The 24,304-nt window shown below is 37.7% G+C and overlaps 2 protein-coding genes across 8 annotated transcripts in view; one reads left to right on the top strand and one right to left on the bottom strand.

Moving 5' to 3' along the window:
- Positions 1-14,697, bottom strand: part of PARG (poly(ADP-ribose) glycohydrolase) — a 116,336-nt gene extending 101,639 nt beyond the window's left edge. Inside the window, exons 1-4 of one of the 6 annotated variants that reach the window (XM_072806309.1) lie at positions 14,607-14,697; positions 7,743-7,809; positions 6,150-7,133; positions 4,887-5,070 (exon numbers count right to left, since the gene is read on the bottom strand). In XM_072806309.1, coding sequence (XP_072662410.1) covers positions 4,887-5,070; positions 6,150-7,133; positions 7,743-7,780 — 1,206 coding nt within the window. In that variant the 5' untranslated portion in view covers positions 7,781-7,809; positions 14,607-14,697. Of the gene's footprint in view, positions 1-4,886; positions 5,071-6,149; positions 7,134-7,734; positions 7,810-14,172 lie in introns of all 6 variants that reach the window. The other 5 variants (XM_072806308.1, XM_072806310.1, XM_072806307.1 and 2 more) reach the window with 5 other exon arrangements.
- LOC140621223 (mitochondrial import inner membrane translocase subunit Tim23) overlaps positions 14,691-24,304 on the top strand; it is a 33,513-nt gene continuing 23,899 nt past the window's right edge. Inside the window, exons 1-2 of one of the 2 annotated variants that reach the window (XM_072806328.1) lie at positions 14,691-14,974; positions 17,261-17,319. In XM_072806328.1, the coding sequence (XP_072662429.1) occupies positions 14,869-14,974; positions 17,261-17,319 (165 nt within the window). In that variant the 5' untranslated portion in view covers positions 14,691-14,868. The remainder of the gene's footprint in view (positions 14,975-17,260; positions 17,320-24,304) is intronic. The other variant, XM_072806329.1, reaches the window with a different exon arrangement.

The following is a 24,304-nucleotide window of genomic DNA, read 5'->3' as shown; positions in this document are numbered from 1 at the left end:
TTGCTCATTCCACCTTCATCATCATCACATCTAGGTCCACCTTACTGCTTGCCTTCTATTCCTCCCATAACTCCCGCGGTCCCCAGACACAATCATCCTCCATAAAGCCCTTATCCCTACTTGGGAACAATCTTAATCTTTCTAATGTATTCCCAGGCTCCTAATCCAATAATGGCTCCCCTCTGCCTATAGTCATCCCAAATGATGTTCCCAGTTTTTAACATCCTCTCTTACCCAAACACTATCTGGTTAAACATCTATTCTGACCTTCAACACTTGGCTTAATTTTCATTTCCTCTAAGAAGTCTTCAAAAACTTTAGGGTAGTTTATTCCCTCGTTTTATTAAATCATTATCACATCAGAGCTCACCTGCTTTTCCTTCTCCCACTAGACTCTAAATTTCTTGAGAATAAAACCCATATTAATTGTGGATTTTCAATATTTATGACAGAGCCTGGCTTATATTTTTGAATGTTTATATGTACTTATACATAAATAAAAATATATACATATACTGCTTACAATAGACATTAAATAAATGAGGAAGAGGATATTTAAAACATGGAAGTTTTACCTTTTGCCTATTCTGGACATTTTCTAGAAATGGAATCATACAACATATCAAACTCAACACCCAAAAAACAATCCAGTACAGAAATGGACAGAAGACCTGATCAGACATTTCTCCAAAGAAGACCTACACAGAGCCAATAAGCACATGAAAAAATGCTCCATATCACTTCTCATCAGGGAAATACAAATCAAAACAACAATGAAATATCCCTCTACACCAGTAAGAATGGCTACAATTAACAAGACAGGAAACAAAAAATGCTGGCAAGGATGTAGAGAAAGGGGAACCCCCTTGTACTGTTGGTGGGAATGCAAGCTGGTGCAGCCTCTCTGGAAAACAGTGTGGAGGTTCCTCAAGAAGTTAAAAATAGAGCTACCCTATGACCCAGCAATTGAACTGTTGGGTATTTACCCCAAAGATACAGAAGTAGTGAAATGGCAGGACACCTGTACCCCAATGTTCATAGCACAATGTCCACAATAGCCAAACTGTGGAAGGAGCCAAGATGTCCTTCAACAGATGAATGGATTAAGAAGATGTGGTCTAACATATACAATGGAATATTACTCAGCCATCAGAAAGGATGAATACCTACCATTTACAACGACGTGGATGGAACTAAGGGGTATTATGCTGAGTGAAATAAGTCAATTGGAGAAAGACAATTATCCTTTGGTTTTACTCATGTGTGAAATATAAGAAATAGTGAAAGGGACTATAGGGAAGGGGGAGAGGAGCTGGGTGGGGAAAAATTAGAGAAGACAAACCATAAGAGACTCCTGACTCTGGAAAACAAAGGGTTGCAGACGAGGAGTTGGGAAGGGGGATGGGTGACGGGCATTAAGGAGAGCATGAGATGTGATGAGCATAGGGTGTTATACTGTATGTTGGCAAACTGAATATAAATAAATAAATAGGGATCCCTGGGTGGCGCAGCGGTTTAGCGCCTGCATTTGGCCCAGGGCGCGATCCTGGAGACCCGGGATCGGATCCCACGTCGGGCTCCCAGTGCATGGAGCCTGCTTCTCTCTCTGCCTGTTTCTCTGTCTCTCTCTATCTCTCTGTGTGACTATCATAAATAAATAAGAAAAAAAAAATTAAAAAAAAAAAATAATAAATAAATAAATAAATAAATAAATAAATAAAATGAGGTCTTTAGGTGGGTTCTAATCCAGTATGACTGGTGTGCACGTAAGAAGAGAAAATGTGGACATAGGTATCTGCACAATTTAAAGTTTCAAAAAAAGAAAAAAAAAGTTTTCTCTCTATGCTCATGAGTGAAAAAAATTTTTTAAACAAATTAATTGGGCAGCCCGGGTGGCTCAGCGGTATAATTTTACTTATTCTAACATCAATAAATGACAATGAGATTATAAATACAAAATCTGAAACTGGGAATTAAGAATGACAGCTAAAGCTTATACAACCTCCTACTTAATCTACATTTATAGCTCTTACACAGTATTAAGAAAATCCTACTCCGACACCTAAATACTTGCAAATGATGATGTTTTTTGTTTTTATTAGTTTCAGAGGTAGAAGTTAGTGATTCATCAATTGCATATAACACCCAGTGCTCATTACATCAAGTGCCTTCCTTAATGGCCATCCCCAATTATCCCTTCCCCCAACCCACCTCCCCTCCAGTAATCTTCAGTTTATTTCCTAGAGTCTAGTGTCTCTTATGATTTGAGCCTCTCGCGATTTTCATCTTATTTTTCCTTCCCTTCCCTTTTGTTCCTCTGTTTTGTTTCTTAAATTTCACATGAGTGAAATCGTATGGTATTTGTCCTTCTCTGACTTATTTTGCTTATCATAATACCCTCTAGTTCCACCCATGTGGTTGTAAATGGCAAGATTTTGCTCTTTTTGGTGATTGAGTAATATTCTTCTGTGTGTTTTCGTGTGTGTGTGTGTGTGTGTAGCACATCTTCTTTATCCATTAACTGTTGATGGACAATAATGTTTTTAAACTGTTATTTTGAAGTTTAAGTATATTCTTCAGTGTTTTTAAACAGCAGTGGTGAGAGAACCTTAGTGCTATGGTCTGCACTAAAATGAGTTCTCTTGGTAAAATCTGCTGGTTAAAATATATTAAGCATTTTCATATTTGTGTTAGTTCTTTTATTACAGGCTTTTCACAGTTAAAAATATACTTTAGAAAAGCAAGAGGAGTCAAATTTCCTAAGAACCCCTGAACTACTTCCACATAGCACAAATTGATCATTACTGTGTCCTTTTTTTCATCTCTTATCTGAGCTCTTACATTACTTTTCTCTGTTGTCAGTGGATCCTCACTTCCACAAGGCTGTCTGATTAATCCTGCTACAGCATAACCATTGTGTAGACAGACATTTTAACAATTTCCAATACCTATAGACTTAAGTCCAATTCCAAACACCTGAAGTCCTCTATGATATAGATCCAATTTACTTGTCAAGTCTTGTCTTCCACCATTCCCCATCCAAATTCTAAGCAAACTATTTTCCATAGTAACTCCCCCTTAGAGTTAGCTCATCTTTTTTTCTTTTTAAGATTTATTTATTTATTTGAGAGATAAAGAGCAAGTAAGCATGGGGGTGGGAGAGCAGAGGGAGAGAGAGGAAGAGAGAGAATCTCAAACATATTCCCTCCTGAGCACAGAGCCCAATTGAGGGCTCAATCTCACAACTCTGAGATCATGATCTGAGCCAAAATCAAGAGTTGGACAGTTAAGTGACTGAGCCATCCAGGCACCCCTGTGCTCATCTTTTAGAGCTCAGCTCAAACCCCACCCTGTTCCATGTTGCTTCTACCTCTAACTATGATAAAGAATTCTATAATTAGGGTAGCCCGGGTGGCTCAGTGGTTTAGCGCTGTCTTCAGCCCAGGCATGATCCTGGAGACCTGGGATCGAGTCCCACGTCGGGCTCCTCAGCGTGGAGCCAGCTTCTCCCTCTACCTGTGTCTCTGCCCCTCTCTCTCTCTCTCTCTCTGTCTCTGTGTCTCTCATGAATAAATAAATAAAATCTTTAAAAAATAAACAGAATTCTATAGTTAAAAAAATAATCACATCTAGACTAAGTTGTACAATAAAAGATTTTAAGTAATTCCTGTGAAATCTAATACAGAGACTAAAAAATGAGATGACTATTTAAAACTACTACCCAATGAAGGAAAGAAATCTAAAATTGGATTATGAGGGGTGCCTGGCTGGGTCAGTTGGTGGAACATGGGACTCTTGATCTCAGGGTCATGAGTTCAAGCTCCATGTTGGGTATAGAGATTATCTTTAAAAAAATCTTTAAAACTGGATTATGGTGGGGTACTGGGTGGCTCAGTCAGTTAAGCATCTGCCTTTGGCTCAAGTCATGATTCCACAGTCCTGGGATCGAACTCCGCATCAGACTGCCTGCTCAATGGGGAGCTGGTTTCTCCTTCTCTCTCTGCCTATGTCTCTGCCTGTCTCTCTGTGTCTCTCATGAAAAAATAAATAAAATCTTAAATAAAAAAATAAAAAAGAATTTTAAAAAAATTGGATATGGTGATAGTTGCCTAACTCAGTAAATTAATTAAATATCACTGAATTAAGTGAGCACTTAAAATGGGTAAACTTTATACACTTCAATAAAGTTGTTTCTGCAAAAAAGAAGCTACAGAAAGTATAAAATGATTACCAGGGGCTATTAAGAAATGGAGAGTTATAGTTTCTGTGTGAGATGATGAAAATTTTCTGGAAATGAACAGTGGTAATAATTGTACAATATTGTGACCGTACTTACTGCAATTGAAATGTATGCTGAAAAATGATCATACAATAGCAAACTTTATATTTTGTATATTTAACCACAATTTTTAAAAATGAGGTTTAGAGATGTTAAGCTTGAGACACCTTTGGGACAGTAATGGTGATGTCTAAAGAATCTGAAAAGCTCAGAAAAGAGGGCAAAATTGGAGAACAATTTCAGGATATCGAACTATACACAACTTTGAACTTTAGGGACTAATCACTACCTAATACGTAGTGCATACTCAACAAACACTATTACTTGACTATAAAACAAAACAAAAAAAAAAACTAGTAAGTTTTTAGAAAAATGCTAAAAAAGTCAATTTCCTTATCAGCTGACAACGATTCATCTTATGGATATATTAAGTGCTATATTAAGTAAGCTATCATTATTTTTCTCCAACCTATAGACTTCTTAGTACTTTATATATCAGAAAAGAGAAGGAGTTTCTATATCTTGGTGTGTTTTTCATGTTAATAAGTATCATAATAAATCAAGACATAAGAGTCCTCTCTCTTTATAGGTAAGAAGTAATAACTACCCGAATAGTTACTGTGTGATTGGCAGATGGTCTCAGGAGAGGGAGCCGAATCCCACACCTAGGCATTCTTCTCATCTCCTCAATAGGAGTTCCAAGCCATTTCTTATCTGGAGAAAGGTGAGGTGGAATGTATTTAAGTATCTTCCTTTCTGTCCTTTGATGCTTGAATTCACATTGTTCTTTTCTAAGATTAAAACAAATGTTTAAGTCACAAATCACTTACTACTTAAGTTTCATTAGATATACAAGTACAAAACTTACCCAGAATATTATTGTTTAAAATATGCTAAGGGACATTTTACCTGGGTGGCTCAGTCTGTTAAGCATCTGGTTTCGGCTCAGGTCATGATCCTGGGATCAAGCCCCGTTTTGGGCTCCCTACTCAGTGGGGAGTCTGCTTCTCCTCTCCCTCTGCCCCTCACCCCACTCTAGTGTGTGTGCACGCTCTCTCTCACTCTCAAGTAAACAAATAAAATCTTTAAAAAAAAAAAAAAAATGTACCAGGCTTCTCTTTCTCCTTGGTGTTTATAATCAAAAGAAAAATTTATAAAACTTATGGTAAAGCTAAAAAGCTTACTTTCAAGTCTGTGGAAGGAATTTCTAAACACAGATATCACCTTCCAAAAAACAGGCCATGTAAAAATATGAGCAGTGCCAAGTTAAGTCATGATTCATAGTATCAGCTACTTCCCAGGTTTCTAGACAATAATTTTTGACAAAGTGAACTTGTTATGGCACACATGATAGAAATTATGGAGAGTAAGCTTTAAGATTCCACATGGGATAACTGCAAAAATGTAAGCTTTATAATCAGACAGACTGGGGTTTAAATCCCAGCATTACCACCCACAAGTTATATTTTCAGTGAATTCTTACTTAAACTTCAGTTTTCTCATTTTTAAAGTGAGTACAGTAACGCCTGCCTGTGCATCAGAGCATTAGAGAAAATGCAGTATACAAAGGCCTAGAAAAATGGATAAACAGAAGCCACTGTCAACCTAGTATTTTTATATTCTGATAATCCCCGCAAACTTCAGAAGGAAGATCATAAAACTAAAAAAAAAAGCCAATTAACAATATTTATTCAATCCTTGTTTTCTGTTTCTGGTCTTTTTGAACCTAGGTTTAAATTCACCATAAACAGTTAACAGGCAATACAACTATTTCTTTGCTTCAGTATAAACCGTAACTTTGTTAAACTCTCTTACAAAATTATGAAAGATACATCACACTATTGGAGATATTCTTGTTGAAAAACATTACCTTTTGTCCTCTGCTTTGGGCATTCTCATGAAATGATCTGTGATTTTAGAATCCTTTTTCCCATGTTGCTTGGAATTCCTGCATTCTACATTCAGGCTAGAAGTACTTCCAGATGGTTTGGCATTTAAATCATTCATTCCACTGTGAGTCTCTCCTCCTTCAAATTGAAAATGTAATCGAATTTCACCTCCTTTAGAAGACCGTCTCCTCAACTCAGTGTCGGCTTCTCTTGCTTGGAACCTTGAAGGTTTACTTGCTGTTTGAGAGGAATTGCTATCTTCTTGCTCATCAAAACCTGGGCTTGTCTCTTCATCTGCTTCTGAGTCCTGACAACTATTTTTGGAATTATCTACATCCATTGGTGATTCAGGTTCACTTTCTTTCTCAAATGGAGAAGAATTCCCTAAAGTACTTTCTTGTCTACTCAATTTGTTGGCATTTTTCAGTTCAGTAGCAACATCCTCAGAGCCGATGTCTGACAAGGGACTCTCTGGCACCACATCTATCTCTTCCTGCTGACAACCTGCACAGTCCTCTACTGGATGGCAAGACTTGCTGCACTTCTGGTGGCTTCTGGTTTCTCTGGCCTGTTCACCTTCTGTGGTCTGCTTTGCATTTTTAAAATTTACAGGTGTCAAAAATTTTTGGTTATCTCTACTTTCCTCACTATCTGTATCACTGTGATCATCATTTTGGGGTGACTGAGCAACGTTAGCATTACTGAACCGCTCTGGTACCAGAGTTACTGTCGAAGGTTCACTTTCTAAAAGCAGCTCTGTATGTTTCCCTTCATTTTGCCACTTACACATAGCTGCAGTCTGATGCTGGCTCAAATATTGTGTACTTTTTTCAACAGGTGATTTATCAAGACTTAGCTGAGAAACATTTTCTAATTTTTCCACACTATGTTGATAAAAGTTATCTTTTTGTACAGAACTCATCATGGATTCTACTCTTGTATTGTTGTTTTCTTTACTATGTAAACTACAACAGAATAGAAAGAACTAATGAGACAATAGAATTTATGATACAATAGAAAGAACTTATGGTATAAAAAATATCACTTATTCAACCCCTTTCCCACAGTGTTAGAGCAATAATTAAACTACTTGCAATTACCTAAACACAGTCTTTCATGACTCCATGACTTTGCACATATGCCTATTATCCCCGTTCCCCAACTCTATGCCTGGGAAACACCTGCCCTTCCTTTAAATGTTAAACTTCACTCACCTCCTGGCAGGCCTTCCTGCAATGGTAAAGCTAATTCTTTGTTCTATATGCTAACCACCACTGTTCTCTGTTTATACCTTTATTGTCCTATTTATCACACTATGTAATAATCATGTGTTTTTGCATCTGCCATCAGTATACTATAAGCATCTTAGAGACTCTGTAAGTCTCTTTCATATCTGTAGGTCAAGTATATAGAACAGACTCTAGCATTTGAGAGACTAAAAAATTATTATTTATAAACTGAAAGAATAAATAAATAAAAATGAGAAAGCAAGGAGAAAAAGTAGCATGAAGCAAGATAAAACATTCATATATCATGTTACTCATTTTTCTATATAGGCATGTATACCTCTATACCTTTCTGATTCAGTTGTCTTGATTCCTTTAATGTCCATCCAACTGGTAATAGTCTTTTGTTTGAAAACTGTAAAAAAAAAAAAAAAAAAAAAAAGACACATACCAAAACAATTATGTTTATGCATACCTGCCTTCAAAGAAAAAAAATACCTATAGCAGCATTTATACATGTAAGGCATTGTGCTAGGTTCTGTGAATTAAAGAGATTAATCAATCATTCCTTCCACACTCAAGCATTAAGAGATTAAACAGAAATACAAATATAAATGCATTTGGCACACAATGGAAAGTGACAGGCCCCTGAAAGAGCTGGTACGACCAATGGATACAGGCTCTGAAATCAAATCACCTAGTTTCTAATCCTAGTTCTCCCAATGGATTCCTATGTGTCTTTGTGAGGGCTCATTTTTCTGTTTCTCAGATTCCTTATTTGTAAACCTGCAAGTTAACAGTATCTATCCTGGGGTTATTATGAGGTGTTTAAGGCCCAATTTGGTATATACTAAGTAAATGTTGATTCATAACTATGTTTAGTATTAAAAAGGATCCTGATAAGGAATTAGGTATTTCCAAGAAAATACTATTTTAGGGAATTGGAGTAAGTGGGACAATCTTATAAACAGACTGAACTGTTCCTTGAAAATAAACATGTAGTCACATAAAGGGAAAATTGTAAGGCACCAATGGCAGGGAAATATAAAGAACTTAAAAAGAAAGCAATAGGGGACGCCTAGGTGGCTCAGTGGTTGAGCAACTGCCTTCGGCTCAGGTTGTGATCCCAGAGTCCTAGGATTGAGTCCCACACTGGACTCCCCACAGGGAGCCTGCTTCTCCCTCTGTCTATGTCTCTGCCTCTCTGTCTGTGCCTCTCATGAATAAATAAATAAAATCTTAAAAAAAAAAAAAAAGCAACCGAAAATATGATTGAAAAGTCAGCTAGGACCATATCACAGAGGTTCTTGAATAACCCACAAAAAGAGGTACAAAAAAAGTTTCAGGTCACACTCAGAGCTGTATCCCAGAACTCAAATCTAGGAGGGTCCCAGTCATACATGATACATACCCTGGAGGGCAAATCTGAAGGGGCAAGAAGGAAGATTCTAATGGTAGAAACTAGAAAGGAAGTTACTGGTCTAGGTCAGTGGTTTCCAAACCAGCTGAATCATTAGGGGCCTGGTAATTAATGGATCCTAGGGCCAGGCCCCAGACCCACTGAATCAATGTATGTGTGATGATGGGAGTCACTAGGGAAGCTGGAATCTGTATTTTTTCAAAAAGTTATTTTGATGATCATCAACCAGGTTGGAGAACTAATGGCCAAGGACCAAAACTAGTCATTGTAAGAACAGAAAATAAAAGTTGAGAAATGAGTCATTACAGACTTTACAATGATAGAAGTTAAGGGTGACACTAGGCTTTAAGTCTGAGACTTGAAAGATGGTCACAGCATTAACTAAAAATGTAGACTATATATAAGACAACTGGATTTAGGGGAAAATATGATTAGATCAATTGTGAACATACCAAATTTGAGAAGCCAAAGAGATAATTCTATCTATCTATCTAATTAGGTAGATAATTTGTATCTAAAATGACCAGCAGACAATAGCAAAAGTAGAATTGATGGCTCAGTAAAGATGCAATATAAATAAATGCAATCCACAATTTACAAAATCATTAAAAACAAGCATGCTTTTAACTGTACTGCCTATGGATTAAATGTATATAATATCTTAGTATAAAAATATAAAATTTTAAAGATTCTCTACTATTCTCCAAGCTGCAATGTAAAAACCTATGCACCTTAAGTCACAGACTTACTCTACTCTTATTTATGTCTCCTCAAACACCATAACATGAGCAAAACAGATGCTGTTCCAAATACACGAAAATCAACAGCTTTATCACTCTATTTGAGCACCATATAATTCCTTACATTCCTTACATAAAATGCAAAGAATTGCATTTTAAAAAACATTCCAACTAGTAAAAATTTTTGATCAGTATTTTCAAAATAGTTTCTATCACAAAAAAGTAATTATATTTGATATTTCTTGTTAAATACCACTATTTCAGTGACTTAATTAAGTTAATAGAAAATCAGGCTTGAGAAAAAATTAGCTTCAATCAGAAGAGGGTGAACCACTTAATTTCAAGGCTTTTCAGTAGTTCTTTCTCTAATTTCATTACCTCAAACACAAGAGAAAATCCTCAAATTACAAACCAGCAAGGAACCAAAAATTCACTTTTTGAGTCAGTGTGGAGTTCAAAACACCTTTCTCCATAAATATAAGGATTAGTGGTATCCAATCCAATAATGCACATGAAGCATAGCACTACAAAGGCAAGTGTACAGAATCGAAAGACTGCATACAACATTATTTCATAAGAAATTATGTAGCATTCTCCTGCAGTTCTGACACTGAGAATGTGTTCTCTCGCCAGCTTCAAGTTCCCTACTATAATTCCCGAAGCCTCTGAAAAGGATAAAGAAGGAGGAACCAGAAATAAGGAACTGGTATTTCCTGATAACAAGACATTCTTCTGAGAGTCCTATTTTTCTTTTCAATACCACTATTTCTGGCTTTCAAAGGTTTCTTTTGCAACACGCCACAAGACTGCTTAGAACTTTACCCCCTGGGATCCCTGGGTGGCGCAGCGGTTTGGCGCCTGCCTTTGGCCCAGGGCGCGATCCTGGAGACCCGGGATCGAATCCCACGTCGGGCTCCCGGTGCATGGAGCCTGCTTCTCCCTCTGCCTGTGTCTCTGCCTCTCTCTCTCTCTCTCTGAGTGTGACTATCGTAAATAAATAAATTTAAAAAAAAAAAAAAAAAAAAAAAAAAGAACTTTACCCCCTTATTCCCGAAATGAACATAAAACTATGCTTCCCATGTTACCTGGTAACTTCTTTCTTTTTTACTAGAAATAATCACAGCAAACAAAAAGAAGAGCAATAAGAGGTGATAAAAATGATACAAGATCTGGAGTCAAACCAGATCTTGGACCAAAATCTTCACTCGGTCGCTTACTAGTATTTTTATTCTTTGAGCTTCTATTTCCTCACATATAAAATAGGCTTAACAATAAATATCTCCTGCAAGACTTATGTAGATCAATGAGAAAAAATAGCAGTGTTCAGTTTCACAAAGCAGAAACTCAACAAATGTATCCTCTCCAACACTTCCATCCAATCTCTTTTTCACTGAGATTAGTTCTCCAATTTTATTTTAATTTCACATCATTTACACGTAATCTCATTAGTAATATCACTCAGTAACCAGTGCATCTCAATGTTCAATGAGCAAATCAATTAGGGCTATTGATACACGCAAATGACACAAAAAGCTTTGAAATTCACCTGCATTACAAAGGAAAACCTAAATTTCACAAAAAGTCCCGCCCCTCCCCCCCCCAGCAAGATAAGGTATGGGAAGGGTATGGTGAGATCAAAGAGTGACGGACAGTGGGAGTTTTGAGATGAAGAAAGAGGTCTGAAAATGCTTTTGACAGCTTTGAGGCTGAAGGAAAGATATGGAGGAAGGAGGACAAACTGGATCCCCCACCACCACTGTAATCACCACCACCCATCCTACACTTGGACCATGCCTGGAGCAGGGAGAGAAACTCTAGGTAGTCATAAAAAGCAGAAGAGGAGCTCCCATCAGAATGTGAATAGCACCTTGAATTTTGCCTGTATGCAGATTTGCAGATTTCAACCAATATAAGAAATATACCCAGGAAGGCAAATAACACAAAATTTGAAGATCTTGAATGAATGAATGAATGCCCATTTCCTTTTCTCCCTACTCTAACTATACATGAAAAATTTAAGTAGAAAGTTCCTAATTTTTACCTGAGTAGTACTAATTACAAGAATTCCAATTTTTTAAAAAATTTTTAAAAATTTATTTATTTATGATAGTCAGAGAGAGAGAGAGAGAGAGGCAGAGACACAGGCAGAGGGAGAAGCAGGCTCCATGCACCAGAAGCCCGATGTGGGATTTGATCCCGGGTCTCCAGGATCGCGCCCTGGGCCAAAGGCAGGCACCAAACCGCTGCGCCACCCAGGGATCCCAAGAATTCCAAATTTGAAACAATAGTTTTTGTTTAGACTTGAACATTCTAATTGCTGTCCTGTGCCCAGTATACAAAAACATTTACACATGTAAAGTACAGCCCAAGTACTCATTTTGTTCCTCTTCTGCAAAAATCTGCAGAAAATAAAAAGATCCAACCATGAGGATTGATTGCTCTCCTCCAATAGAAACTAATTCTTCCACCTTTATATGCAAATAAAGTTAATGGGCCCACAGATTAGCCTCTCGCATAAGTCAGATACAGGACTTGGAGGTCACTCTCAGTTGCCCCTCTCCTCCACTCTCCTTCGCCAAGTTCTCTGAGATCTACGGCCTAAATCTTAAATCCATTCCTTCTTTTCCATCTTCAAAAGAGCACCAACATCAAAAGAACAGGAACATCACTTTTTAAACAACGGCATTCGTTTCCTGCAACTGGTCTCCTTGTCCAGTCTTGACTTTCTCTAACCTAATGTTAAACAAAGGACTTTCTTAAGTGAGATACAGACAACATAAGAAAGTCTCCTACATTATAGGTATTTCATGAAACATGTTTGTAATAAAAATGGCATATTTACCCAGTTTATAGATTTCTTATTCTGTGTACCAAGTGAAATTTATACGGTGGACTGCAGTCAGAGAAGTCCAAAGGCCACTAAGCCATCTTTTCTAAAATATTAACTGAATGCTATTTCCATTTTTAGAGGCTTTCAGTGGCTCCTCATTAACACAGAATAAAGTCTAAACTCTTTGAAATGGAACTAGTTTGTCCATAAGAAGTTCCGCCCTTCTTCCTGGCCTCATGTCCTGGCGCTCCTGTCAGTCCTGTCATTTTATGCTCCAGTCCTACCACCTTTGCACATGCCATCCCTCTGCATATTTTTTCCTCTCCTTGATCTATACAGAAATCCTGCTCATCCTTCAATATTTAGTTGAGATCTACTCCCACTGCCTCTAAGTCCTGACAGAACTAAGTTCACACCATTCACCCAAAGACTGACCTCTGTGCAGCCTCTTACACTGTTGACCAAAGCATCCTTTTGGAAATGCTCTCTTCCCTGTGTGACACAATAAAAGCCAGGCTTTCATCCTACTCTTCTGGCTGCTTCTCTTCAGTCTACTCTTAGATGATGATGTTCCTAAAGTTTCTGTCCTAGGTCTCCTTTATTTTCTCTACGTGCTTTAAATAATCTAATTTACTTCTATAGCATCAATTATCACATTTATGCCAAGGATCCTCAAATCTACATCCAGCACAAACAATATTTATGAGGTACAAACCCATTCTCTCTGAAACCATCCACTTCTTTCCTACTGCCCACAACCAGGTATAAACCATCATTATCTCCCACCTACACTAACTCCTTTAGCCTTGGGCCTACACTTCTGCTCCCTTTCAATCCATTCTTCATTTTCTACACACTAGCCAGAGGCCTTGGGGGGGGGGGGGCACGTGTCTGTGTGTGTGTGCATGTACATGAAGTCACTTCCCTAACGAAAAGACATTAAAAGCTTCTCATTGTCCTTAAAGTTCAAAATCCTCAGCATTGCCCGTTATTTTCCAGTATGATCTGATCTTTGCCTACCTCCCTTCAGCCCCACCTCTCATTACACTCTCCTGCTGACAGTATGCACCAGCTGCATTTTAGGAACACTTCCTTACTTCCTCTTTTCTAGTCCTCAAAATAAACTCTCTCATCCTTTCTCAGTCCTCAAAATAAACTCTCTCATCTTCTGGGAGATTATCTTTGATCCCACAGATTGTATTAAAACTCCGGACTCCTACCATAATGATGTATGTCCCTCACCTGTCAGCATATCCATTACCCTTTATTATGTGGACTTGTAATTGTTTAATCTCTCTTGATAGATTCTAGGATCTGAAAACAGAGCCCAAATTACTCTTATTCAACACTGTATGCCAAAAAAAAAAAAAAAAAAGTACAATGCCAGCTAGTACTAACAGCTCTGCACCCCCAGGACAAAGAATCTGAATCAAGAGAAGTTGTGACCTTTGTAGCTTTCCTTCCATCTAGAGGCTGAGTTTCACATACACAATTAGACTTCCTTAACAACTAAGGCAACTTCTCAGCAAACCCGAGGAAACCAAACAGGTGGAGTCTACTGCCATTTTCCTTCTTGTGAGTGACTACTCATTAGGGTTTCTCACACCACCAATCCCAACGGGGAAAACGCGGCCGCATTCCCCTACTAGTGGCCTTAGTGGCTTAGCAAGAGGACCTCAGACTGGCAGACACAAGACCAGAAAGGGATGTTGTCCCTGTGTCCCCTACAAAGACCAAGATGAGGTTTGGGCCGAAGCGAAGGACAAAGTTCTTTATTTCCCCACGTACCAAGCGAGGTGGAGCTGCCTCTGTGCGGTCCCGCCCGCCCCGGGACGCAGCCTGAGGAGGACGGTGGGACCCTGAACTGCACGGGAGCGTCCTTGGGATCGAGGACGCGTCTCTGCCTGCTGGGGAAGCTCCGGGCGTCCGAGGCGGCCGGCGGAGAAGTTGCAGCGGCGCCCCAGCGGGGTCGCTTGGTGCAGGGCTCACAGCCGGGGCCCGCACTCATGCTTGGGACCCGCAGCGCACAGTCCCCGGGCCGGCCGCGGGGAGAGCCTCATTCACTAACCCTGAGAGGGACGGACTGCGCCTCCTCGCCGGCGCCTCCAGGCACCATTCCCTCTCTGCCGCTGCCTGCTTCTGCAGTTGCTACTCCGCCGGCCTCCCGAGCCAAGCCCTAGCCAGTCGCCTGCCTTCCCTCTTCCACAGGCACCCCCACCTGCCTCAGGATGCGCCGCTTTGATTCCGGCTCGGCTCACTTTCCCACCACCGGAAGGCTGCCATCAGGCGCTTCCGGCTTCCGGGACGTACAGTGTCGCAAAGCGGAACTGCAAGGATTAGCGGGTGCCGGCTCCCGGAAGGTCACCGTGTGGAGGAGGAAGGGGTAACCCGGGTCGCCCTGCTGTTTCAGGGGAGCAACGGCCGAGCAGACGAACCCGGCCTAAGGCGGTGGTGATAAGCAGACGGGCAGTTTCCTGCGACACCATGGAGAGCGGCGGGGGAAGCGGGAACAAAACCACCGGGGGCTTGGCCGGCTTTTTCGGCGCCGGCGGGGCAAGTTACTCGCACGCGGATTTGGCCGGAGTCCCGCGTAAGTATCAGGCCTAGCTTGTGAACGAACATTTCTTACTGGTCCTTGCGACTCTTCCGGACGAATAGCGTCCTCTGTCCTTTTTTTGGCTGGCGTTCACTCCTTTCGGTACCACTGATGGAGTTCGTGTGTTTGCGCTGCCGCTCGTTCAACGTCGAACGAGTTTTTGCAGCCGTGGATCCCCGAGCAGGTCTGGCCGACCTGGACTCGGGAGACGTTGCCTCTTTTCTTCCTTTCATATCCAAGCCTGGTCCACAAATTCCTCTCTTTTCTCTCACACATTGCTTGTGCTTTGGGCTGTGTGCTCGACTCTAGATTAAGAGGTGAGCCTCGCTCTGCAAGTAAATACAGTCCAAATAGCTTGGAAATAACTTTTAAGCACAAAGTCTCGTGTTTCGAAGCTGAAAGGTAGCCGTCAGGTCAAAGCATTTAATATTGAATATAGGCAAGAAAGAAATTTGAATCGTGCCACCTGGAGGAGCTGAGAAGTGAGCTGCACTTTAAAGGTCGTTTATGGACTTGAAAAAAGAAGCCAGGTAAGAAAGGAAAAATACAAGATCAAAAGTGCAGAAGCATGAATACCCTGCCTGTACCCTCGATCCTGTGAATACATCTTCCACGAGTTTCAGATTTTATAGGTATTCACCTGGATGAATAGAACTTCTCCAGGTCTTTTATGCTCAAGAACAAAAGAGCCCTAGTGTCATTTCTGTCAAAACTGAATCTGGAACACATTTTTCATCTAACAAGTCCCCTGAGGTCTGGGTTTTGGAGCGCAAAGGGCACTCACTTCCTTAATGTGATAAGCATTGTTACATTAATTTGATTACGATTTTAAGGTAAATTAAGAGGTCGAGGGTGAACACCATTCATTGAGCACCTGGAATGGGCCAATGACTTTTCTGGGTGCGGGACTACCGATGGTTAAAGGAGATGATTGCTGCATTCGTGGAGTTTACATCGTATTGAAGTGAGCCAAGTAACACAAACACTTCAGTTAGTGATAAGTTTATGTAAAGGCATCAAAACAAGATCGAGAAATGATGAAAGCAGCACACCATTTTAGAATGGGTCAGGGAAAGCAGCTAGAGGATGTTGACGTTTGAACTATGACCTGAATACAGTACAAATGCTAGGAATGGGGGGCAGGTGTACAAGGGAAAGAGGTTAGTCCAAATGCCCTGAGGAAAAAAAAACACTTGACACGTTTAAAGGACAACTGATAGGCCTGTGTATCTACAAAGTTGCAAGGAAATTGGAGCTGTAGGAGGTCATGAGATCAGGAGGACAAGTTATGGCCATTAATGCAGTGTTTTATAAGCCATGGTAAGGATTTTGGATTTGATCGCAAGTGTGAATGGAAGTCATTCGCGCTGTTTTCTTTTCTTTAAAAAAAAAAAAAAAAATTCACTTTAGTTGTTACATAGGAAATGAATCAAAGGGACTAGAGCAAGTTAAGGAGTCTGTTTAAGTAGATTCTTACTGTAGCCTAGGTGAGATTTAGTGATTGGACTAAAACGATAGCAGTAAGGGTGGTGGTAAGGAACAGTTCAGGATGAATATTGAATATAGAATTAGTAGGGCTTTCAATTGATGAAAAGACTATAGTCATGGGTATTTCACAGATTTGTGAACAATCAACAGATGTGCAGGAATTCAAGAGTTAAATTTAGAATGTGAGAAAGTTATTTTCCCGGGTAGATTTTTCCATTTTCAAAGTTAGTGGGATTCAAATCTGGCTCTCTGAGAGTTTCCATTTTCTTTTGTCCTTACCCACATTCCTTTGGTGATAACCCAAGAATGCTCTGCACTGACACAGCAAATGACCTTTGTCAGCAGCCGTCCATACTAAGATTTGAAGGAAGTACCTTAAAATATTTCTGTATAATACATAACCTGAGCACTGTTTTTCCCATGGAATTGATTGGTCTCTTATCAGTCTTATTTTGCAGTTTGTATAGATGTCAAGCATCCTTGTGACAGAGTAGAGGAAATTAGCTTTATAATTAACTTGAGCTATGCTTCCTGCTGCTTTATTTGATCCACATTATTGCCAGTATCTTTTTGGTATGAGAGCCTGAGCCACTCATGCAAGACCTGGTTTGAGGACCTCAGGAGGAGACAACCCTAAAACTGCCACGCAAGACAGGAGAAGCATAGAAAAGCAGAGAATTTCATATTCAGTGACCCTGAAAATCAAAATTGCAAAACACAAGAAACAGCATAATTAACACTGAATGAAATAACTTTTTAAAATTTCATTGCAATGTGATGTTTTCTTTCTAGTGACTGGTATGAACCCTCTGTCTCCTTATTTAAATGTGGATCCACGATACCTGGTGCAGGTAAGATTAAGGCTAGTCCCTTTATGAATTTATTAGTTTGGTCATGTATCTTACCGCTAAAAAAAAAAAAAAAAAAACAGGTTCTTAGACTGACCAGATCTATGATACAGATTTCTGGAGGCATTAACTCTGGTCTCCATTCACCCTTTTTCATTTCCTTGGAAACTCTGGAGATTTGACTTGCATCTCCCTGATACTAATTAATTAATTCCCTTTAAAGGTTTTTTGGGGTCTCAGGTGGGTTTTTTTCTTTCCCATTTAAAGGTATTAAATATTTTCCCATTAAAAATTAAAATATACTAACAAAATTTACCATCTTACCTATTTTTCAGTGTACTGTTCAGCTTTATTAACTACATTTATAATATTATGGAAGAATTACCACCTCCCATATCCAAAACTCATTTCATGATGTAAAACAAACTGTACCTATTAAAAAATAACTTCATTCTACCATTCCATTCACCTATCCCATGGCAACCACCCTTCTGTTTCCTCTAATTTTGATAACTAAATACCTCAAATAGGTGGAATCATACTGTATTTTTCCTTTGTGATTGGCTTATTTCATTTAGCATACTGTTCTCAAGTTTCATCTATGTTATAGCATGTGTCAGAATTTCCTTCTTTTTAAGGCTGGAGAAAATTAATCGAATAATATTCCATTTTGCTTATCCATTCCTCAGTCCCTAGATTGCTTCCATATTTTAGCTTTATGAATACTATTATGAACATTAGTATACAAATGTCTCTTCCTGATCCTCCTTTTGATTCTTTTAATTATATATCCAGAAGTGAAATTACTGGATCGTAGGGAAATTTTATATTATTAATTGTCTGAGGAACTACCATTCTGTATTCCATAGCACTGTACCATTTTACATTCCCAAGAACTGCACAAAGGTTGCAATCCTCACCAACACTTGTTATTTTCTGTTTTTGTTTTTTAATCATAGCTATGCTAATGGGTAATGAGGGTGGTGGTCATTGTGATGTTGAGCATTTTTTTATAAGCTTATTGCCCGTTTTATACTTTGGAGAAATGTTTATATAAATCCATTATCCATTTTTTAATTGAGTCTTTATTGTTGTTGAATCTAAGTTTTCCATATGTTCTGAATGTTAACTCCTTATCAGATCCATGATTTGCAAATATTTTCTCCCATCCTGTGGGTTACCTTTTTACTATTCTGATACTGTCTTTTGAGGCACAAAATTCTTTAAATTTTACAGAGGTCAGTTTTTCTATTTTTTTCTTTTGTTGCCTGTGCCTTTATGGTCAGATCCAAGAAGTCATTGCCAAATCCAGTGTCACAAAACTTTTCCCCTATGTTATCTTCTAAGAGTTTTATGGTCTTAGATGTTACATTTAGTTCAGATCCATTTAATTTTTGTATTAGGTTTTAGGTAATGATCTAAATTCATTTGATTACATAGATATCCAATTTTTAAAGCACTATTTGTTAAAAAGAGTGTCTTTTTCTCTTGGAATGGTCTTAGCCCTCTTGTTCAAAATCATTGGATCAGGGACGCCTGGTGACTCAGCAGTTGAGCATCTGCCTTTGGCTTAGGGCATCATCCTGGAGTCCCACATCAGGCTTCCTGCATGGAGCCTGCTTCTCCCTCTGCCTATGTCTCTGCATCTCTTTCTGTGTCTCATGAATAAATAAATAAAATCTTTAAAAACAAAACAAAATCATTGGACCATATATGTGAGGATTTATTTCCAGGTTCTGTAATTTGTTTCATTGGTCTATATATCTGTCTTTGTGTCAGCATCACACTTTTGATTACAGTAACCTTACGGTAAGTTTTGAAATCAGGAACATGATGATTGTTCTTTTTCTTTTCTTCTTTCTTTCTTTCTTTTTTTTTTTTTTTTTTTGTTCTTTTTCAAGATTGTTTTGGCTATTAGGGATTCATTGAGATTCTGGGATGGGTTTTTCTATTTGCAGAAATATCATTGGTATTTTGATAGGGATTGCATTGAATCTATAGATTCTTTTGAATAGTATTGACATCTTAACAGAATAAAGTCTTCCAACCCACAGACATGGGATATGTTTCCATATATTCAAGTCTTTAATTTCTTTTAAGAGGTTTTATGGTTTTCATTGTGTAAGACTTTCACCTCCTTGGTTAAGTTCATTCCCAAGTATTATTCCTTTTGGTGCTATTATAAAAGGAATTGCTTTTGTAATTTCTTTTTCAAATTGTTCGTCATTAACACATGGAAATCCTTTTAATTTTTTGTGTTGATTTTTTTGTATCCTGCTACTTTGCTAAATATATTAGATCTAATATATTTTCTTAGTGCCATGTGTAGGATTTTCTATGTATAAGATCATTTTATCTACAAAAATAAGAAATTTTGCTTCTTCCTTTCTGATTTGGATACTGTTTATTTCTTCTTGCCCAATTGCTGTGGCTAGAACATTTAGTACAAGTATCCTTCACTTTTTTGAAATTCACATCGTTCCACTTTTATGAGAGACCTACATTATGTAGATCTGAATCTAGTACCTGTTTACACTGGCCAAAAGAAATCAGAAGAGGATTTTTGCTTTTACCAAAAAAGTGAAAAGCAAAAATAGCATTCAGCATTTGCTCTGCAGTGAACTCTTCTAATGGCACCTTTCAGGCTCCTTCCTGGGGGGTCTACACTCAGCATTTCAGCATTAAGAGATCGCAGCTTTGAACTATGTGAGCGTCTGTGCTTTATCTTTGTGCGTCTGATAGCAAGCTGTGTCCTAAAGTATGAGAAAAGCCTGAGAGGTTATCTTTTGGGTCTGGGAATAATCCATTTTTCCATGTAAGTTGATGAGAATTGCTTCTTCACTTTATGCCATTTTGACTCACAGAAGGTTTCATGGGAATGCTCTACTCATAGATATCAGGGGAGGCTTGTAGTATCTCGAACACAAGAGACAGAAATGGTCGTCCTTGCCTTTTCCTGATCTTGGAGGGAAAGTTTTTATCTTTTACCTTGGAATAAGATGTTCATTCTGGGCTTTCCTTATATGGCTTTTATTATGTTGCATTAGTTTTCTTCCTAGTCCTAGTTTGTTGAATTTTTTTAGTCATAAAAGTGTGTAGGATTTTGTTAGATGCTTTTTTTTTTTTTTTTTTTTTTTTTTTTGTGCAGTAGTTGAGGTGATCATGTGCTTTTTTTTTTTTTTTTCCTTCTTTCAGAGCGTTGTATTATGTTGATCAGTTTTCATGTATTGGACCATCCTGCATAACATTAATAAATCCCGCATGGTCATAGTTTGTAATCCTTTTAGTATGCTACTGAATTTGGTTTCCTAGTATTTTATTGAGAATTTTGTATCAGTGTTGATAGGATATAGTGTTGATAGGTCTGTAGTTTTCTTGTAGTGTCCTTGTCTGGCTTTGGTATAAGAGTAATGCTGGCCTTAAACAAAGTATTGCCTCCACTTTAATTTTTGGAAAAGTTTAAAAAGAATTAGTGTTTTTTCAATGTCTGGTAGACTTCACTAGTGAAGTCATTAGGTCCAGGGCTTTTCTTTGTTTCTTTTTTGAGAGAGAGAGAGAACACAGGGTGGAGGTGGGGCAGAGGGAAAGGAGAGAAAATCTAAAGCAGGCTCCAAACCCCGCACAGAGTCTATGTGGGATTTAATCTCAACCCTAAAGTCATGATGAGCCAAAATCAAAAGTTGGACCCTTAACCAACTAAGCCACCCAAGTGCCTCTGTTGTGACAGTTTTTATTCCTGATTTCAGTCTTCTTATTAGTTAGTTTTGGTGTATTTGGATATTCTGTGTCTTGGTGAGTTTTGTATCTCTAGGAATTTATGTATTTCATCAAGATTATCTAATTTGTTGGCATGCAGTCTTTCATGGTATTTTTAATTCTATAGAATCAATAGTGACTTTCATGTCTGATGTTAATATTTTGAGTTTTTTTTTTCTTGTTCATTTAGCTAAAGGTTTTTCAATTTTGTTTCTCTTCAAAGAACCAACTTTTAGGTTCATTGATTTTTTTTTTTCTCTACTGTTTACTTTTTTATTTTTATCTTCTCTAATCTTTATTATGTCCTGCTAGCTTTAGGTTTAGTTTCCTCTTTTTCTAGTTCCTTATGTTGCAAAGTTAGGTGTTTTTTTTTTTTTTTTTTAAGTTAGGTGGTTTATTTGAGATCTCTGATTTTTTTTTAAGATTTTATTTATTTATTCATAAAAGACACAGGAGAGAGGCAGAGACACAGGTAGAGGGAGAAGCAGGCTCCCTGCGGGGGGCCCGATGCAGGACTCGATCCCAGGACCTGGGATCATGACCTAAGTTGAAGGCAAACGCTAAACCACTGAGCAACCCAAGCGTCCCTCTTTGATTTTTTTTTTAATAAGCATTTATAGCTCTGAATTTTCCCCTTAGCACTGCTTTGACTGGATCTTATAAGTTTTGATGTATTTTCTTTTTTATTCATAATTATTTTCTAATATCTCTTATGATTTCTTTGATCTTTTAGTGGTGTACAGTTGTATTTAATTTCCATGAATTTGTGAATTTTTCATTTTATTTCTGTTACTGATTTCTAACTCATACTGTTGTGGTTGGAGAAGATACTTTGTATGGTATCTTTTAAAATGTATTGAGACTTAATTTGTGTCTTAACATATAATCTGTCCTGGAAAACGTCCCACATGAATTTGAGAATAAGGTTTATGCTATTATTGTTAGGTAGAGTGTCTTGTATATGTCTCTTAGATCCGTTTGTTCTTTTTTTTATTGTGTTAAGTCCTCATTTTTATTATCTTCGGTCTGGTTATGATAGTTATTCATTATTGAGAAGAGAGTATTGAAGTTTCTAATTCTTACTGTAGAAATTTTGATTTCTACCTTTAATTCTACTATTTTATACTTAATATATATTAATGATCTATTACTAGGAATGTAAATGTTTATGATTGAATCTTTCTGTTGTATTAAACCTTTTATTAATATTCTCTGTCTTTTGTGACTTATTGGATTTAAAATCTATATTTTCTGATATTAGTATGGCCACACTACTGTCTTTGGTTATTATTTGCATGGAATATCTTTTGCTGTCATTTCACTTTGAATCTTTTTGTATCTTTGGAATTAAAGTAAACCTCAGTGTAGTTGGATCCTGGTATTTTATCTATTGTGTCCATCTTATATCTTCAGTTAGAGAGTTTGATCAATTTATATTTCAAGTGATTGTCTATAAGGAAGGATTTCTATCATTTTGCTGTTTGTTTTCTAGCTTTTTTGTCCCTCATTTCTTGCATTACTATCTTTTCTGTTTGCTTGATTTTTTTTCCAGTGCAATGTTTAAATTTCTTAATTTCCTTTTGTATATATTCTATAGCTATATTCTTTGTAGTTACCAAAGGGATATCCTGAAATTTTAAAACTAATTTAAAATCTAATTAAATCTAATTTGATCTAATCTTAAATTTGAATTTTTACTAGTTTAGCTTTAATAACATACAAAAACACTACTTCTATAACAAGTGTGTACCCCTTCTCTCAGTTGTTAATTTCATAGATTTACATCTTTATACATTGTGTGCCCCAAGACATAAACTATTCTTTTTTTTTTTTTTTTCTTAAGATTTTATTTGTCCCTTCATGAGAGAGACAGAGAGATAGGCAGAGAGAGAAGCAGGCTCCCTGCAGGGATCCCAATGTGGAACTCAGTCCTAGGACCCAAATATCATGCCTGAGCCAAAGGCAGATGCTCAGCCACTGAGCCACCCAGGTTTTCCCTAATGATTCTTTTATATATTTTAATATCCAAAATTTTGTGGAAAAGAAAATGTAGAGTTTGAAACCAAAGTTACAGTAGTGCTCTTTTTATAATTGCCCATGTATTTGCCTTTATTGAAATCTTTCTCTCTCCATAAGGGTTTGAATTGTGATCATATCTTGCAGGACAGGTCTAGTAGTCAAACTTCCTCAGCATCTGCTAATGTCTGAATATTTCCTTCACTTTTGAAGGGCAGTTTTGGTGGATGTAGCATTCTTGGTTGACAGGTTTTTTTCTTTTAACATTTTAAATGTATTGGCACCTTGCCTTGTGGCCTCCAAACTGTCTCTCTCAAGAAATCTAATAGTCTTATTGAGGATCTCTTATATGTGACAAATTGCTTCTTTCTTGCTGCTTTCAAGATTCTTTCTTTTTCTTAGGCTTTTAAATTTTTACTTTTAATGTGTCTCAATGTGAGTATCTGATTTTATCTTGAATATTCATTGAGCTTCTTGGATGTTCATATTCATCTCTTTCATCAAATTCCGCAAGTTTTCAGCCATTATTTCTTCAAACATTCTCTCCTTCTTCTGGGACTCTCACAGTCTGTGTTACTCAAGTTTGTGGTATTTCACCAGTACCTTAGGTTCTGTTTGCCATTTTTCAATCATTTTCTTCCTGTTGCTAAGACTCAGTAGTTTATATTGTCCTGTCTTGAAGTTTGGTAATTCTTTCCGCCTACCTAAATCTGCCTATGAATCCCTCTAGTGAATCTTTCAGTTACTATACTTCTCACCTCCAGAATTTTTTTGTTTTTTTTTTTTTTGTTTGTTTGCTTGGTTTTTGTTTTTTTAGATTTTCTTTTTCTTTATTAATATTTCCTTTCCATTCTATTCATACATTGTTTTGACATTCTCTATATCTTCTTTAGTTCTTCAACCATCTTTAAGACAGTTGTTTTAAAGTCTTTGCCTAGTAGATCCACCATCCGGACATGCAGGTGGTACGTTTTTGTTGATTTTTTTGTTTTTCCTTTGGATGTCACACTTTTCTATTTTTCTGTATGCCTAGTGGTTTTTGTTGTTGAAAATTGACATTTGAATCTAATAATGTGCTTCTGGAAATAAGATGTTCTACATTCCCCAGGATTTGCTCTTTAATTATTACTTTTGTTTACTCTTTTGAGGTTTTTTTTTATTAATGTGGTATGTCTTTGTGCCAAGGACCAGCGTATTTCTTAGTTCTTTTCTGAGC

The sequence above is a fragment of the Canis lupus genome, chromosome 29 (genome assembly GCF_048164855.1).
Source record: "Canis lupus baileyi chromosome 29, mCanLup2.hap1, whole genome shotgun sequence".
Classification (NCBI taxonomy): domain Eukaryota; kingdom Metazoa; phylum Chordata; class Mammalia; order Carnivora; family Canidae; genus Canis; species Canis lupus.
This window is presented reverse-complemented; position numbering and strand designations above follow the sequence as displayed.